This window comes from Oryzias latipes, chromosome 3 (genome assembly GCF_002234675.1).
Source record: "Oryzias latipes chromosome 3, ASM223467v1".
NCBI classification, from domain to species: Eukaryota; Metazoa; Chordata; class Actinopteri; order Beloniformes; family Adrianichthyidae; genus Oryzias; species Oryzias latipes.
In genome coordinates this window covers 7,585,836-7,602,652 of record NC_019861.2, presented here as the reverse complement: position 1 = coordinate 7,602,652, position 16,817 = coordinate 7,585,836, and the positions used below count along the sequence as shown (strand labels likewise).

General features: G+C 37.0%; 1 protein-coding gene across 1 annotated transcript in view; it reads left to right on the top strand.

Moving 5' to 3' along the window:
- Positions 1-2,653: 2,653 nt before the first annotated feature.
- mapk8ip1 (mitogen-activated protein kinase 8 interacting protein 1) overlaps positions 2,654-16,817 on the top strand; it is a 41,224-nt gene continuing 27,060 nt past the window's right edge. Inside the window, exons 1-2 of the mRNA XM_023952351.1 lie at positions 2,654-2,815; positions 16,323-16,434. Coding sequence (XP_023808119.1) covers positions 2,739-2,815; positions 16,323-16,434 — 189 coding nt within the window. The 5' untranslated portion in view covers positions 2,654-2,738. The remainder of the gene's footprint in view (positions 2,816-16,322; positions 16,435-16,817) is intronic.

The window sequence follows — 16,817 nt, the reverse complement described above, 5'->3', positions numbered from 1 at the left end:
AAGGTCCATAAAGACATGGATGACCGGGCTCTGTCTCTGACTTCATCTCCCTGGGAACCGAAGGCCACAGGCATGCAGTTGTGCGGAAAAAGCTAATTCCTGTGTCTGTGCAAAACAGTATAACTGTGTGTAATTTTCGAATGAACCTTTAGTATGCACATTGAATGTAACCATTACCATTATTATTATTATCTGCTTGCTCTTTGCTGGAGTAAAACATTAAATGATTTTGTTTTTGACTCCTGAGTCTTATTATAAAGTTTGTGGCATGTCTGGAAAACTAACAACATTTCTTTACAGTCCATTTTCAGAAAGTGTGCTGACAGTTTTATTTAAAATAAACTCAAAATTAAACAATGAGTCTGGAACAAAGTATACAGATATTTTTTAGATATTCTAATCACTGCCTCATAGAGCAAATGCTTTCCTTCGCATTTGTCTTTACAGTTGTAGAGTAACAGTCTGTAGTAGTGGTTAATTTTGTGACCTATGTCAGATGAATTGAAGACCTGGATTTAGCAGAAGATAAAACAAAGCACAATATAATATTAGAAGTTGGCACACAATATCGTCCTTTGTTGTTGTAGAGGAGCTGTTTCCCAATTTAAAATGTGTCGGGGTTTTTTCACAGATTGGTGTTTACGTGTTTTCTCGGTTCTTGTCATATTCTGTTTTCAGGTTTAGCATTTTTTCCACTGTCAGTCACAACAGATTCTAGTTGTTATTGTCTACACCTGTTTTTATTTAGTGAATCACCCTCAGTTTTTTTAACCGTGTGTGCTATCCTAGGCACTTTAACATTGGAGGTTGGGTCATCTAGACCCACTAGACCAGGGGTGCTCATTACGTCGATCGCGATCGACCGGTTGAACTTCAAGGACATGAGTGTAGATCGCGTGCCAGAAAATATAAAAAAAATAAAATAAAAAGTACTTCTTAAAAATCCACCAGCCATTCAAAATCCTCACTGAGAAGTACAGGACTTGATTGACATGTAGATTGGCCAATCGGACATCCTCTGATACATACGTCACTGCATATGCTTGTTTAAAAACACTGAGCGCAAACTCGCTGTCATCAGAAAGTCGCTTTCTGCCCCACGGCACGTCAAGTCCCCGGCAGAAGACCACTCCGGACAACCGGAGTGTTTATTGAAGCCGCCCCGCATGTCTCTTCCTGCTATCAGCTCTGCAGTTCTCGCCCGATAAATACGAGCTCATTAAGGAAGCTGTTTTTTACGTGGCATGCGCTTCGTACGGAGCTAGCAGCGCCTTTGAAATGCCATGCTCCCCCCATTGCACGGTTAACAGAGCATGACAAATGATAGCCGCTGCTTTCTGTCTTTGTAATAAAACGCCTAATCTGTTAATACAAAAGTATCTTTGTGTAATCTTACTGTGTAGTTCTTAATCATCAGTATATAAACAACAATGTTCAAATAAACATGTAACTAATAAACATAACTTACAAACAATTACTAATAGTATTTTATATATATATATATATATATATATATATATATATATATATATATATATATATATATATATATATATATATATATATATATATATATATACATACATACATACATATTTTATAGGTAGATCTTCAAGACATTGTCGATTCAAAAGTACCCCTGCACTAGACAGTGCGCTTAACCATTTTTCTTGAATGATTTGTGATCATCACTGGTGTCCATGGATTGCATGAAATCTTTCCACCTTTCTCATGGTAGGAATAACACGTCAATGTAAGGGTGGCGTCATCTAAGATAGCACAAGGATTAATTGTCTTGCTTTTAGTAATTCATTGTCAGATCTTCTGTTAGCCTTTTGTTTCTCCCTTAGTTTATAGTTTTGTCCTGTCTACCTTTATTTATTGAATGTTTATGTTTTTGCTACAAGCCTGACCTATTTTAGGCTTTTCCTCCACTGGGCCCTAAAACAAAGGTATGAAAGAGAATAAAACAAGACCTGAAGAACTTGTGACTCAGTCATTTCTAGAGTTTTCAAAATTATTAATTAATTATTACTTATTCATGAATGAAGAAACAGTAAGGGCAAATAAGGGATTTGGCAGTCTATATACTTAATTTGTGACAGACAGACTTTTAAAAAATCCAAGGCATGCAGCATTTTTATATATATATATATATATATATATATATATATATATATATATATATATATATATATATATATATGTTTAACCGTCCTATGTGAAAAATTCAACATTCAACAATATGGCTTAATTGCAGATATTTTTTCTGCTCTATTTGACTTTCTAACTTGAAGTTTTACTGTCAGATTTATATGTTTTTGGTATTTGTTGTTGGTATACCTACACCTTGCCCTGGGACAACAGTTGTAAATAAGTGTTGCAGCTAACGATGGCACATTTATAAAAATAGTAATGATTAATAATAATTTATTATTATTCATTTCTGACTTTTTTTAAAATAATATTATTATTAAATAAGGTATTGTTATAATTATTATCTATTAATTGGTCTAATAAATATAATACATTAAGTTAACAAAATAACTGGATTGCCTAGTTTAAAATAAAAACAAAAAAAAAAGAAGAAGGGGAAAAAAACGTGTATTCCTAAACACACCAGCGCAGTAGCGATTTATCCCACAGTCTCTGAATGCATCACTCTATCACGGCGTCGCTGCACCTTTCAGGTGTTTGTGCTTGAAGCAGAGTCTGTAGAGACATGACAACTCGCCGGCATGGCGGACAGAGAGAAGAAGAAAAGAGCCCCTGCTTCCGGCCGCAGCGTCCAGGTGAAGCCTTCTGCTAGCCGCAGGTGAGCGAACGAGCGAGCCAGCGGAGGATGGACGAGCTCCACGTCCGTCCGTGGGCGCTGGGGGGACGGCTGTTTGAAGAACAGCCATCCTGAGGGCTGCTGAAGCGGAATGAGTGGAGCTGATGATGCCGGGCTCTGACAACCAAAGTAGATGGTTCAGTGTTTGGGCGTGTCTGCTCTCGGGGGACAGAGCCGGTGGGGGCAGCGTTCAGCCTTCACAGGGCGAATGTCGCAACACGTACTTTTTCTTATCTGCTTCAGCTCCCTTAATCCTTGCAGGCCCGTGAATCAGTAGCTTTTTTTTTTTTAATCACACGTCACATCTTGTTATTGTGCATCATTTGCGTCCATTCTCGTATCACCCCACACTCATATTTTGACAAATTCATAAATCTAATCTGTGAATTTTTCCAGCGTTTTAAACAAGCCCAATTCATTTAAATAAACAGAAGTAGTTTGATGTATTTCAGAGCTACCTGGGAGCTAGAAGTGATGTAAATCTCCATCATTATGAAGCTGATTTGTTTGAGGGTCTGTTTTTTGCATGATTCTTATCTAATGACTTCATCATGTTGGCTTTACCAAATCAAAAGCACTTTAAACATAAAAAGAATGCAGAGAAGGTGGATGTGGGAGCTCCAACCCAAGCTTGCATCAGACAGGAGATCACACAGTTCATCTTAGCATTTAAGAGTAAACCAAATGCAAGTGTTGCAGTGTTGGATTACAAGACGAATGATCACAGATCTAATCCATATTCCCCAATGAGAGATGAAAACAAAGGCACACCCAGTGTACAGCCATTCCTTGTCCTACTAAGCTATACGTACAGACCTGGCATTTGAAGTGCATTCCAAATCGCGCCAATTGCTGTTTATGAATGTGTGTTTTATTCCACGGTGGCGCAGTGGTTAGCGCTCTTGCCTCACAGCAAGAAGGCCCCCGGTTCAAGTCCCGGCTGGGGGACATGAAAAACACAACATCAATGGTCGACCTTTCTGTGTGGAGTTTGCATGTTCTCCCCGTGCATGCGTGGGTTTTCTCCGGGATCTCCGGCTTCCTCCCACCTTCCAAAAACATGCTACATAGGTTGATTGGCAACTCTAAATTGTCCACAGGTCTGAGTGTGAGAGTGAATGGATGTGTGATTGAGGATATTCCACCCTGCGACAGACTGGCGACCAGTCCAGGGTATCCCTTGCCTACGCCCAAGTGGCCGGGATAGGCTCCGGCAACCCCGTGACCCCGAAAGGGAATAAACGGTAAAGAAGATGAATGAATGAATGTTTTATTCCATAGTGTTCACACTGGACAAGCAGGGAGGGGCTTCTTCTTATTTTTCTTCTTTTAACTAGTGCATGTTGGCTACACTTGGAGGAGGCTTTGTGCAAAATGTTAGAACGTTGCAAATCTCAGGAATCTTGGAGTCTAAAAAGAGGAAAAATAAATGACAATGAATTATGAAATGATGAGGTTGTGTAATAAATAGCACACCAAGAGACCTTTTTTAAAAATGTTGGAAAGAATTAGAAACTGTTCACAAGTTTCTACTTTGTATTTGCAAGATGTTTATCCATTAATAGAAATTTGATTTCTTTTCCATTTTTATGTTGGTCTTTACAACAACATTCAAAAGGCACACTCAAAGAAATCATTTCTGGAAAACCTATACTCCGGTTTGGATGGTTTGGCGGTTTGACTTTTGGGCTGGGGATACTGGGACTCTATCTGGCAAAGGGAATCTGCTGCACAGAGCGTAATAAACTTGCCATAGTTAGAAAAATCTTTGATACTGACCAGATCTGTGTTTTCTTTCAGTATTTTTTTTTTCTATTGAGGTTTGAACTTTCAGAGTTTACATAAGAGAGAAAAGTGTGAAAATGTTAATATTTGTCTGAGAAAGTCTATAAAGTGTGTATTGAGAAATTTACAGCCTTAAAACATCAGTAAACCTACTTTGCGGATTAAACCCATAGAATGTGGATACATTTATTGCGTGGGGGACCCGATAAACAAGGGAACACCTTACTTACAATCAGGTCATGGTTTTGAGAAGGCGAAGCTTTTTTAAAAAAAAAGCACAGTTAAAGTTAGGTTTATTCTGAGCAAAGACTTTTGGAACAATCCTCTCAGGACAACAAGAGAAATTGTAGATGTTTAGAAATGCAGAGCAGATGTGTGATTGTTGGCTATTTGCTGACTGAAGCACAGCAGCACAAACAACTTGGACTAAAACTGGTCCTTCTTTAAATGCATCACGATTTAGACACAAACGAGTAAGAATTGATGCAAACAATTTAAATATATACATATTTGTGGAAAGTTGTTTTGCAACTAACTGAAGAGTTATTGCAGTTAATACCATTATTGTCTGAAAATTTGTATTCAGCTAATTACAATCTGTAAAGGTGATAGACGTGTATTTAAATTAGCTTTAGACTCCTTACTATATCACATAATGTTAAGTTCAAGACAATATTGTGTTTTTTCCACCAGCGCTTCAAAATCAGAACCTTAACTTAGAAAACCACATTCTCATAAAAATGAAAACAAATGCTTAGAAATTTCAGTGGACTGATGCCAGAAATTCAACATACCACATATCAGACCAATAATTTCAGACTATAGGAGATCAGAAAACTACTATATCAGTCTGTTTGAGCTATTTGTTTTATAGGTTTTTAAAAAATCTAGTTGTAGGATGAAAAATAATTTTCTTTATATTACAACAATTCCAAATGTTTTCACATTTTTTCTCATATCAAAATTTGTAGAAATTTTAATGTAAAATAAATTCCCACAACTTTTCTGTCAGATAATATTTTATTATTTAATAAACAAAAGTTCTAATTTTTTCATTTCAGTTAGTAGGCATATGAAGACAGTTTTAATGACAATAGTATTTTTTTAATTGAAAATTTAGGAAATTAATTGATGTGATTCAAGCTAACTTTGCTAAAGGGTCTATATCAGGGGTCACCAACCTTTTTGAGACTGAGGGCTATTTAATGGGCATTAAGTGGTATGAAGGGCGCCACAGGACCTGTTTGCTAAAAACCTCCTAGCCCCCCCACACACACACATTTTTGCATGCCCTATTTTTATTTGCTCATTTTACACACAAAAACATGCATGAATTTTCTAGACTCGTATTACGTGGGGGTCAAACTCAGTTGCATAGGGGGCCTAAATCCAAAACACATGGGCAGTGGGAGCGCCAATTCACAAGTTTCAGGTCGTTCAATACTCTGCCATATTTTTCACGATAGCAGAACTAAAGTGCATTAATTACTAATAGCAAGCACTGAATCACCATCCTCTACTATCCAGGCAAGAACTGTTACGCCCGAGTCTTAATTCACTATCCTCTTTCTTAGTAGCAACCACACTGGACATGTCCCAATCTGCTACCTGTGCCCAATGCAAAGCACAACCCCGGTTTGTTGGGAAGGACACTCACATAAATTAGCGGACAATCATATCTGTCCGTTTATTTTGAACACAACCACCACCAGCCAAACAGCATTAACTTTACTTCTGCTCACAGCTCCCTCACTTATGGTGAGCAATTTAACACAACTAAGATTCCCCACTTCCCATGAGTCTTAAAAGCTAACCCCCAGATCCCCACATTATATTGATTTGCTACTGCATATGAGCAGTGCTATTTTTGGAGCATTCCCATTAAATTATATTTAACTTTCCAATCATTTTTTTACATTCTCGCTTTAACTGGGATAATGATCTTTGTGTCTTTTGTGGAAATGATGTAGAAACTGTGGAACATCTTTTCTTTGAATGTTTCATGTAAAAGAGTTATGGTCTTCTTTTCATAATTGGCTCAAATCCAAAAATATCATCATTAACCCTTTAAATTGGAATACAATTTAAATTCGATTACAATTAATTGACAAAAATCTGGACTTTCTGATTAATGTACTGATTGTCATTTCAAAGCATTTTATTCATACTTGTAAATTCTTAAAGGTGAAACCTCACATTAATGGATTACTCAACCATATCAGCCTATTCTCTAAATCTTTACATTACATGAATCATAAGAATGCCCAGACATTGTGATTTATTTGATCTATTTAAACATTTGTAATATACCCTTATTTTTATTGATTATTTTTTAAGTTAATTTGTTTTCATATTTTTTTTGTCTACCTTTATCTCAGAATTGATATTGTTGTCATTGACAGACGTGCCGTGATTGTTTGTTCAATATTTGCTTCAATTAAAAAAAAAAGAAAATGTTTTTTTTGGTGCATTCCCTGCGGGCGCCACAAGGGGTGGTGACCCCTGGTCTATATCATGCAAAATCACTTTTTGAGCTTTTATGTGTAAGTGTTATAATGTTCATTCCTCACGAAAAACAACCCCAAAGCGGTACACTGATCCGTTCACACATTTCTGAGTATTCCTCTAAAAACCTGCGCTCTGAACAACAGCTTCTCCCAATCCATGAAAACCAGTTTGTTCTCACATTGTGATGTGTATAAGTAAACAACAGCTCCTTCTAGGAAGAGTCTGTGCTGCCAGCAACGCCCCCCGGCCAACACACACACACTCCCTTTCTACACGGAGTTAGTGGTGATCAGCTAAAATGCTTCCATTTTACGCACAATCTGCACATCCATCTTTGCAAAAGTTCAGATGTTTGTTTAATTTTTTGTGGGCCAAACAAAGACACGCTGCCGAGGCCCATTCTAGTTGCTTAAAGAAGGCTTAATGACAATTCATCTGTTGACAAAAGGGCAAATTTGGCATCCAATTGATAATCAAACAAGTCTTTAAACTGTGATTATTTTTTTCTTACATTACCTATTATTAATACAATATATAAATCTGAGGGATTTGTATTAATGATTTGTATCCAAATTCTGCTGAAAAAAATGTTTGCTGCAGACTCCGAGAAACACACATAACATCAAAAATGTGCAAACAAAACAGTTTGTTTTTTTATCCCACATTCCAGTACATACTTATAGAGACAGTGTTTATTCATTCATTTGTAGCCATAAGGAATAGTTCACTGGGCAGTTATTTTTAGGTTGTAACACATGCTAACAGCAGATGTTAGTGTAATACTACAAAGATTCTACTCTGCATTATTTAAACCAGCATTGCACACAACCATTTCTTTTCAATCCTTCTTTTTGTTTTTGCTTCAGTTGTTTTTGCTTTCAGCTTTATGGATCTATCTGAGAAGATTTTTGAAGACAGATACATTTGTTATTGCAGGATGGAGCATAGAATTTCAGTTGGTTATTAAAGGTTCATTTTCTTCATGTTGTAGTTTGCATAGAGCTACCATTGAATTTCATGATGTTCACTTTCCTGTTGCCTCCCACTTAAAAAGAGTGGGGACTCATTTGGGTGTTACCCTGAGCTGAAGCTGACATAGTGGAGAGTAACTGCTCTGTCGGCAGTTCGCCCCCTGATGATTATTTACTACTGTCTCTGGGTTGTGCTGACAGGACGGTTTTGAGCTGACAGCACCACCCCTCTGCAAATACAATGCTTGGCGTTCCTGCTCTCCCCTCTGCATAAACCCACCATGTCAGATAGGAATGATGCTCATATCCTCAGTTGTTGACTTTGTAGGGCTTTTTTTTTTTTGGTATTTTTTCAAATATGTAAAAAAAAAATAACACAACATTTTTGAATTCCAAAAACTAAAACTGAACGTAAATCAATTTTAGTTTTTAGAAAAATGTATATTCAGAAAATATACTTAGCTATATTCAAAAGCATATTCAATTTATAATCAAACTTTGTTGATCTTGATATGAGTTCACTAAGAACTTACTAGTTCAGAGATTAACATTACTTTCTGTCAAAACAAGTACAAAATGTTTTTTCTGGAAAAAATACTGTACATTATTTGTAGAAATAAAAGCTTTTTTTGGAAATTAAAGATAGATGATCAAGAGGAAAATCACATATTTTACATGGAGGAGGTTTGGGTTTAAAGACACAGCAACCAACATATTTTCTTATGTTTTTTATATGTTATCTATAAAAAAAAACTAATAAAAATAAAATTCCTTTCACAATTAAGTGCGTTTTTTCTCTTTGCAATACACTCAATGACAACCTCTTAAAATAGGTCCTGCTTATTTGTGTTATCATCCCAATATTGAAAAAAATATATAATTTCTTTTCTAAAATTATAATCTTTTTTATCTTTTTCTTATTGCTAACCTAGTTTTATAAGCACGTACAATGTCTATTCTATCAAAATGACGTTTTATATTGCTTTCTGCTTTATCTGTAACAAAAACCATAAATGGTGTTTTCCTTTCAGTTCAAAATAACTTGTTGAACTCAAATCAGTTTTTAAATTTAACCAACGCCATTTCTATGTCTAAAATTAATTGAAACTTGTTTTGACCTGAACAATATATATTTGCATCATCTGCAAAACTAACAAGCTCTATTTTTTTTTTGGTACCCTGGTAATACGATTTAAATAAAGTATGAAGAATTTTGGTCCTAAAACAGAGCCTTGGGAAGTTCCACAAGTTATTATCATTTGTTTTGATACTTTACCATCAATTTCAACTCATTGAAGTTTTTTTTTAAATAGCTTTGCAACCCGTTTCCAATCACTTTTCTTTTACCATAGTGCTTACATTTTTGTAAAAAGATGTCAATCCGATTTATCTTAATTGTCTGTAACATTTTAAACAGATGATGTCCTTTTTTCCCAAACAGCATAATATTCCTTGTAAAATTACAATTTTTTGAATTATGAATTTACAAGTTATTCGTGTAAATTTTTGCATTATTTTACACAGATGTACAATATTTTTTCATATTTGTGTAGCTTTGTTCTTGTAAATTTAGTCTTTTTTATCTTAATTTGACAACTTAAATTTTCTTTTTTACTCTGCTGTACATTAGTCATTACTTATAATAACTTCACACCAAAATGATCAGTACTAAGATTAAACCTTTCAAAAACAGTTGTTATTTGAAAACTGAACTGGGTAAACAAGGAAGTGAGATGGATAAAAATCAAACTTTTGTTCTTCGTGTTTGTTGTTTTATAGACTTCAGTATTTCTCTTAGAACTTAAAGCAGCTCTACATTTTTTAAGCAGACTGATGGAGGTAAAGACGGAGAGTGGAAAATGAGTTGATTTACAGGTTTTATGAATAATTTAGCCCAAAAGTGTTTAGCAGGTAGAGAGAAGAAAATACATGAGTGTGGGCTTCTTCCTGTGCTTTCCTGTTTGCACTTTCCATGTCAGTGGATGATCTGCTAACACCTGCAGTTTTGTGCAGTGGCATAGTAAATCTGATGCAAACAGCACACAGCAGATTATATAACACCACTCCTCTCTGGCAGCTTCGGCTCCCCGGCTTCAAACAAGCACTCCATCCATCCATCCATCCATCTATCTCTCCCCCATCAGGATGAGCAGCAAGCCTCTGAATGTGACGCATTTTGTCATCGACCCGGACAAACTGCACCCCTTTTCCCTCCCTTTCCTTCCGCTTGCTCCTCCCACTCTTCATCCCTCCTTCACTCTCTAAAGCCCCTTGCTCCTTCTTGTCCTCCTCTCCTCCTGCCTGTGGATGTTCTCCTCACTTGCGATATGGAATCAGAAGGGGAAGGAGGAGAGGGCTGGATGGAGGACCAGTGGGAAAAATGGTATGGTATCTTTTCTCTTCCCTCTCTAATGGATTTTTTCTTCTTCCCGTTTTGTTGAGCGGCAGCATGGCTGTGTGACCTTGTATGTAAATGCTAGCATTCCCTTTTCTCGTCCTTTTCCTTTCCTCACATTGTAAAGCGTGGGCAGGCATGCCCTTGAAAGAGACCACATGCTTATGGCTGTGTGTTTTGGGTTTTAGGTGCAGAGGCAGTGGGAGCATGTTAACCAAAAATAGGACTTAAGAAACCACAGAAGTGCACATGAATTGATGTTATGACAGGATTGGGTGTGCAGAAGAGGCACTGTGTGAAATAACAACTGTCTTCACAGTTTGTTTTCTTTCAAGTGGAGCATAAAATTGTAATTATTATTCCTTTTTTGCAGAAATGTAAATCAAACAGGACGGTTCTGGTCCTTGGCTCTGTCCTTGCAGGATGGCAAAACGGATGAATGACTTTCTGCAGACAGCATTTGAAAAGGCTGTCGGGAGCATAAACCTGGATATTTTTGAAAGAGTTAGGCAAAAACAAGAATTCAGCAACAGCTACATTTGTAATTTCATTAAGACTCAATTTTGGCAAAAGCTTTTAGAGTACACTCAGAAAAGGGCAAACACGAATACTGCTCTGTTGTGATAAGAGACACTGTAAAAATATTTGTCTATTGGCAGAAGTTGTGGGTCCAGAGAAGTTTTTATTCTATTAGCTTTTTCATCTGGTTTGTTTTAGAAACTGTGTGTTTGATGTTAAATTTGCTGTCTGTGTGTTGGTTTTCTGCTGAGAGCAAAGCTCCTACGCTAAGCGAACAGTGGCCTGAATGTAATGTCATGCTGTCTTTATCACTTCCTTTGTGCGTCACAAAATCAATTCAAGGAGGCTCCTGGTTACCTCCTGCTGTCTAAAAAATGCTGGTTTGCCCTAATTTTGCTGTCAGTCATGTAGTGTTGTTACCATCTATCACTATCTATCCATCACCAACTGAATGACATGAAACAGGGTCCTTATTAAAAATAAAATAACAAGCTGTAAAGTTGATTTAATGACTGGGGATTTCTCGCATGGTTTTAGTTTTAAAACCTTACCAGCCACATCGATCTTTGAACCAGATTTACAAAAGGACAACATGCTTTTAATTTAAAAGGGACTGACATTTTTTAAACTTCAAGATTCAGAATGACTCTTAAAAGGTGTGTTTTGATTAAAGATGTCTCTTTAGGATGAAATCAAGTAATCTAAATCTATGAATGTTTGTATTCTGTGAGAGGAAGATTTAAAGTACAGCTGAGTAGTATTACGTGTTTTTTAATCAAATAGAAAAAATGCTGTGTTATAGTTTTCTCAATTTGATCAAAAATTTTGAGCAGGGGCAAATTACTATGGATTTATTCTGCATTCTGTTTCTTTCTAATTATGATAATTAATTGGATGTTAAATTGTTTTAATTGTTTTTAGGAAATAGGCAATAAAAATGGAAAATAAATCCCTTACTTCTTGGTCTAGGAATGGGAATCGTAATCAATAAAATACATTTCAGGTCTGATGTTGATGTCAAAGGCTTTAAATCCCAAATTGTCTCCTGTAGTCAAAAACAACAGATATATACAGATGAAAATTAGTTTCTAAATTGTTCAATGGATTAATTTTCAAATACAAACCAGTGAACTTAGCCTGGTTGGGCATATACATTAGACAGATATATGTTAACCTTATACTTCAAGGAATGTATTTTACATGGGCTTTTGAGGCAACCATTGGAAGAAGAATTCCCCTCAAAATGTTGGTTCATTTAGTTTAGCTTTTGCTGTATTTAAAGTAGCAGTTGGTACCTGCATTTATTCATTTTGTTCTGAACATCTATTTCTGAAGCATTTTGGTGGATTTAGGCATCTTATTTTGTTTTAAAAATGTATTTAAGAATTACCAATGGTTCTGCCGGCCCTGTTCTGAATGGCCAACGTGGGTCGGGTGAATTTCCTCGTCCCGTCTGGGTGTCTAAGGGGCAATTTATAGATGATGAAAGTATAACCTTTGTTCAGTGTAAATTACTGCCTATGTGAACATACCAAAACAACATCCGTTACTGTAACCTAACTAAATCAAGCTGGAGACAGTAATTCCTTTGTCTGACTGCATGGGGAGAGATGTTTGAGCCTGTACCTGCTGGGGAAATCAACCTTATGCTTTCTCTAACAAAATAACAAAAAACCACTTTCATTAAAAAAGTCCATGTGAATGCGTTTCTGGTTTCCACGTTTAAAACTCTTGAATTCACACATAGCTACGTAAGTTTCTACATGCAAAACGTGTGGCCATTGAACGCACATTGCGTTAAATCAGGTCAAACTTTGACAAATCAGGGACTCAGATTTGGTTGTGAAGTATGGATGGTGTCCCTTTTTAATTCACTGAAGTGTCAACTGTTTAAAAATTGATCATGGAGGAAAAATTAATAATGACGATTTGTGTCCCATCAGAATTACCGTAAATGAAACCAAGTCTTGCATATATCGAAATAAAGAGCTGTGAAAGAAAAAAGCCTGTAGCAAGATTCATGAGATTTGCACCGCTTCAAAGTTTAGTACAAAGCTTCTTTGAACTGTAGTTAGCCATGAACTTGTAAATAGTAGAAAAAGCAAAATAAGAAGAAGGCCCTCTTTGCTTGACCAGTTTTAACACCATGGGCAAAGCACACTTTCCAGAACACACGTCTAGCACCATCTTGAATGTTGTTGCATAACGGGCAAAGCCACTTTTCTCAGTGACAGAATCAGCTGATTTACTCTGATTGCATCAATGGTAGAAAAGTTACGGTAGTTAAAAGAATGTAAACAGCAGAGCTAAAGCTCTACTTTTTACATCATTCCTGATTAATTTTGTATCTGTACTTACTTAGGAACATTTTCTGTGCTTAACAGAAGTTTCTTAACAGCCGTCCCCTAACTCCATCTGGATGAAGCCCATCTACTGGAGTATTTAAACATGTAGTTGTAGAGTTAGATAAGCTATTTTTCTCTAAAAGTTCTGGTACATCGCCTGTCCGTCCGGACACAGCCAGGCCCGCGGCCACGGACCAGTATCGATACCTACTGGTCTGCGGCCCGGAGATTGAGGACCCCTGCATTTGAGTATATATTGAATGTTTTAACTTTATTAAGAAAAAAAACTGAAAATGCACTGTTCCTCATTCTTACCCACATTACACACTTCATCAATATTTAGAAGATTCTTAAGAACTGAAAATTTGCTGCATTAGGATATCATTGTTACTGAAATCAAACGCTATTCCAATCAAAAACATCTTAATAGGTTAAGTTACATTTTATCATTGGACCCCTTGTTTTGTAGCAACTTCACAATTCTTGCACCTATTGAAATTGTGAGTTTTTGGAGAGTGTCCACTAGAATTTCTTTGCAGGATGTGAGAATAACCTGCTGGTGTTTGGATGTGAACTGCCTCCCACCCTCATATATATTTTGCTTGAGGATTCTCCAAAGGTTCTCAATAGGGTTGAGGTCAGGGGAGGAGGGCGAGCACACCAAAGGTTTCTCCTTTTATGCCCATAGTAGCCAATAATGCAGAGGTATTCCTTCCAGCATGAGATGGTGCATTGTCATGCATAAAAGATGATTTTGTTACTGAAAGCACTGTTCTTTTTGTACCACGGAAGAAAGTGGTGAGTTAAAAACTCCACCTACTTTTCAGAGGTCATTTTTATACCTTCAGGTTCCCTAAATGGGCTAACCACTTCTCTCCTCATGATTTCGGCCCTAAATATGAAACAGCCTTGTTGGGACATGGTGGCCGTCCAGATGGATGAGGTAGTGGGTGGTTGGAGAATGCGGCCACTGCAGCCGTTTCTGCTTGTGAGTGTTGTTTAGCGGTTGGCTGAATAGAAGGTTTACGTCTAACTGCAAGCCTTTGGAGCCTTCACTTGATGGGACTCCAGAGACACCAGCAGCTTCCAATATGTGCTTGCTGCTTTGTAATGGTACACTATAGTACCAAAAGTATTAGTTCACCTGTCTTAACTCAGGTATGAACTAAAGTGCCATTCCATTCCTAACCCATAGAGTTCAATATGATTTCAATTCACCTTCTGCAGCTCTTACAGCGTCAACTCTTCTGGGAAGGCTGTCCACAAGTTTGAGGAATGTGTTCAGAGAAATTTTTGACCATTCCTCCAAAAACGCATCGCTGAGGTCACACACTGATGTTGGTGGAAGAGACTTGGCTCTCAGTCACTGCTCTAATTCATCCCAAAGATGTTCTATTGGGTTCAGGTCAGGACTCTGTGCAGGCCAGTCAAGTTCATCCACACCAGACTCTGTCATCCATGTCTTTATGGACATGTCCTGAAAAACAACGCCACACAATAATACTCCTTTACACAACATCATCCGACGCTTTGTATTACACATGGTCATGTGTGGCTTGGATGCAGCTGCTCGGCCATGGAAACCCATTCAATAAAGCTCTCTGCGTACTGTACTTGGGCTAATCTGAAGGTCACATAAAGTTTCGAGCTCTGTAGCATTTGACTGTGCAGAAAGTCGGCAACTTCTTTGCACTATGCGCTTCATCATCCACTGACCCCTCTCCACCAGTTTACGTGGCCTTGCACTTTATGGCTGTGTTGCTGTTGTTCCCAAACTCTTTCTATTTTGTTTTGATAGAGCCGACAGTTGAGTCTGGAATATTTAGGAGCAAAGAACTTTCATGACTGGATTTGTTGCACAGCTGGCATCCTATGACAGTTCCAGACTGGAATTCACTGACCTCCTGAGAGCGGCCCATTCTTTCACAAATGTTTGTAAAAACAGTCTGCATGCCTGAATGCTTAATTTCATACATCTGTGGTCAAACCAAGGGATGAGGAGACCTGATTCTTATCATTTGGATGGGTGAGCGAATACTTTTGGTAATCAAGTGCCTTTTAGCAGCTGCTTCGTTAATCCAATGTATTTGTCTGGCAGAAAACTTCCTCATTCTGCCTTTATCTCCACAAATCCGTGTGTGCTCTGAATCAGCCACAAATCTCTTAATAGTATAATGATCACGCTTACAGCTAAGTTTTTGTGAAATACCCAAGGTTTTCATACCTTGTTCAAGGTATTTAACTGTTTCACGCTTTTCAGCAGCAGAGATCCTTTATCTTTCTATTATCATTGGAAACATCGTTGGTCTACTTGTAATTTTTCTTTTAATTGAACTCACCTGGCAAAGAAATTATTACAGGTGTCTGAGATTTATGTCAGTCATCTAAAGAGCCCAGAGACACAATATCATCCATGAGTTTAATTTAAAAAAAAAAAATTCCTTTTATGCATAATAATTTGGAATGCACTTTAGTGTAAAATGGTTAATGACGCCATGAAGGACAATTGCGTTGCCACTTGTACTGACTAGTCATTTCTTTTCCACTTTTTAAGATTTTTTTTTATTGAGCTGTGGTAATAGCTGAAGCAGGTAGGTTGCCAAAAATGTGTGTTATATGAAAGATCACTAATGGCAATCATGCAGTAATTATGTTTTCTAAATACATTGTGTAGAACTCATCTTTTTTGCATTCATTCATAAACATTTGCTAATATTTTATAGACTTTAATGTGATGTTTGTGCACTTTAACACAGATAACAAGCAAAACTTGAATCTCATGAAAAAAAAAACACATTTTTATCTGTTTTAGGCTAAACTTTCACTTGTAGCATAAAATATGAGAAAAATCCTCAAGTAATTATTCAGGGCGTTTCCTTGATTATATACAGTGCTTACCAACTGTATATTTTACCTATCCAAGCATCAAACCCACCATCTGTATTTTTCTCTTTTTATGCATTCAGGCTAACTCATGACATCAGTCTGGATGAGTTTGAGGATGACGACCTGTCAGAGATTACAGAGATTACTGACGAATGTGGGATTAGTCTCAACTGCAACCGTCCAGATTCGAAGGTAAGATGCTCTTACAAGCAGCTTTAATTTCTCAATGAGATGAAAATTATGTCTTTCATTTCTCAAAAACCTTTTTTTCTATTGAGTCAACCAGCTCTTGAGCCATTACCTTTGACTGTGTATGAGATCAGTGAGTGTGAAAAAATGTTTTACATCCAGTTCCAACCAAATGAAGTCAATTCAGTTGCCATTTCTTTGCAATGTGGACGCCACCAGAAATGTTCAATAAGAAGTGATTTGTCTGAGTCGGTCTGAGTCAACATTTCTATGGTAATCACTCTCGCCGAAACAGGAGTGAGCTTGGAAGGACACACCCCTACCATTCAAAAGCGAGCTACAAGAAATCTGACAATTAAACTTTTTTTTTTTTTTCAATTTGTTTT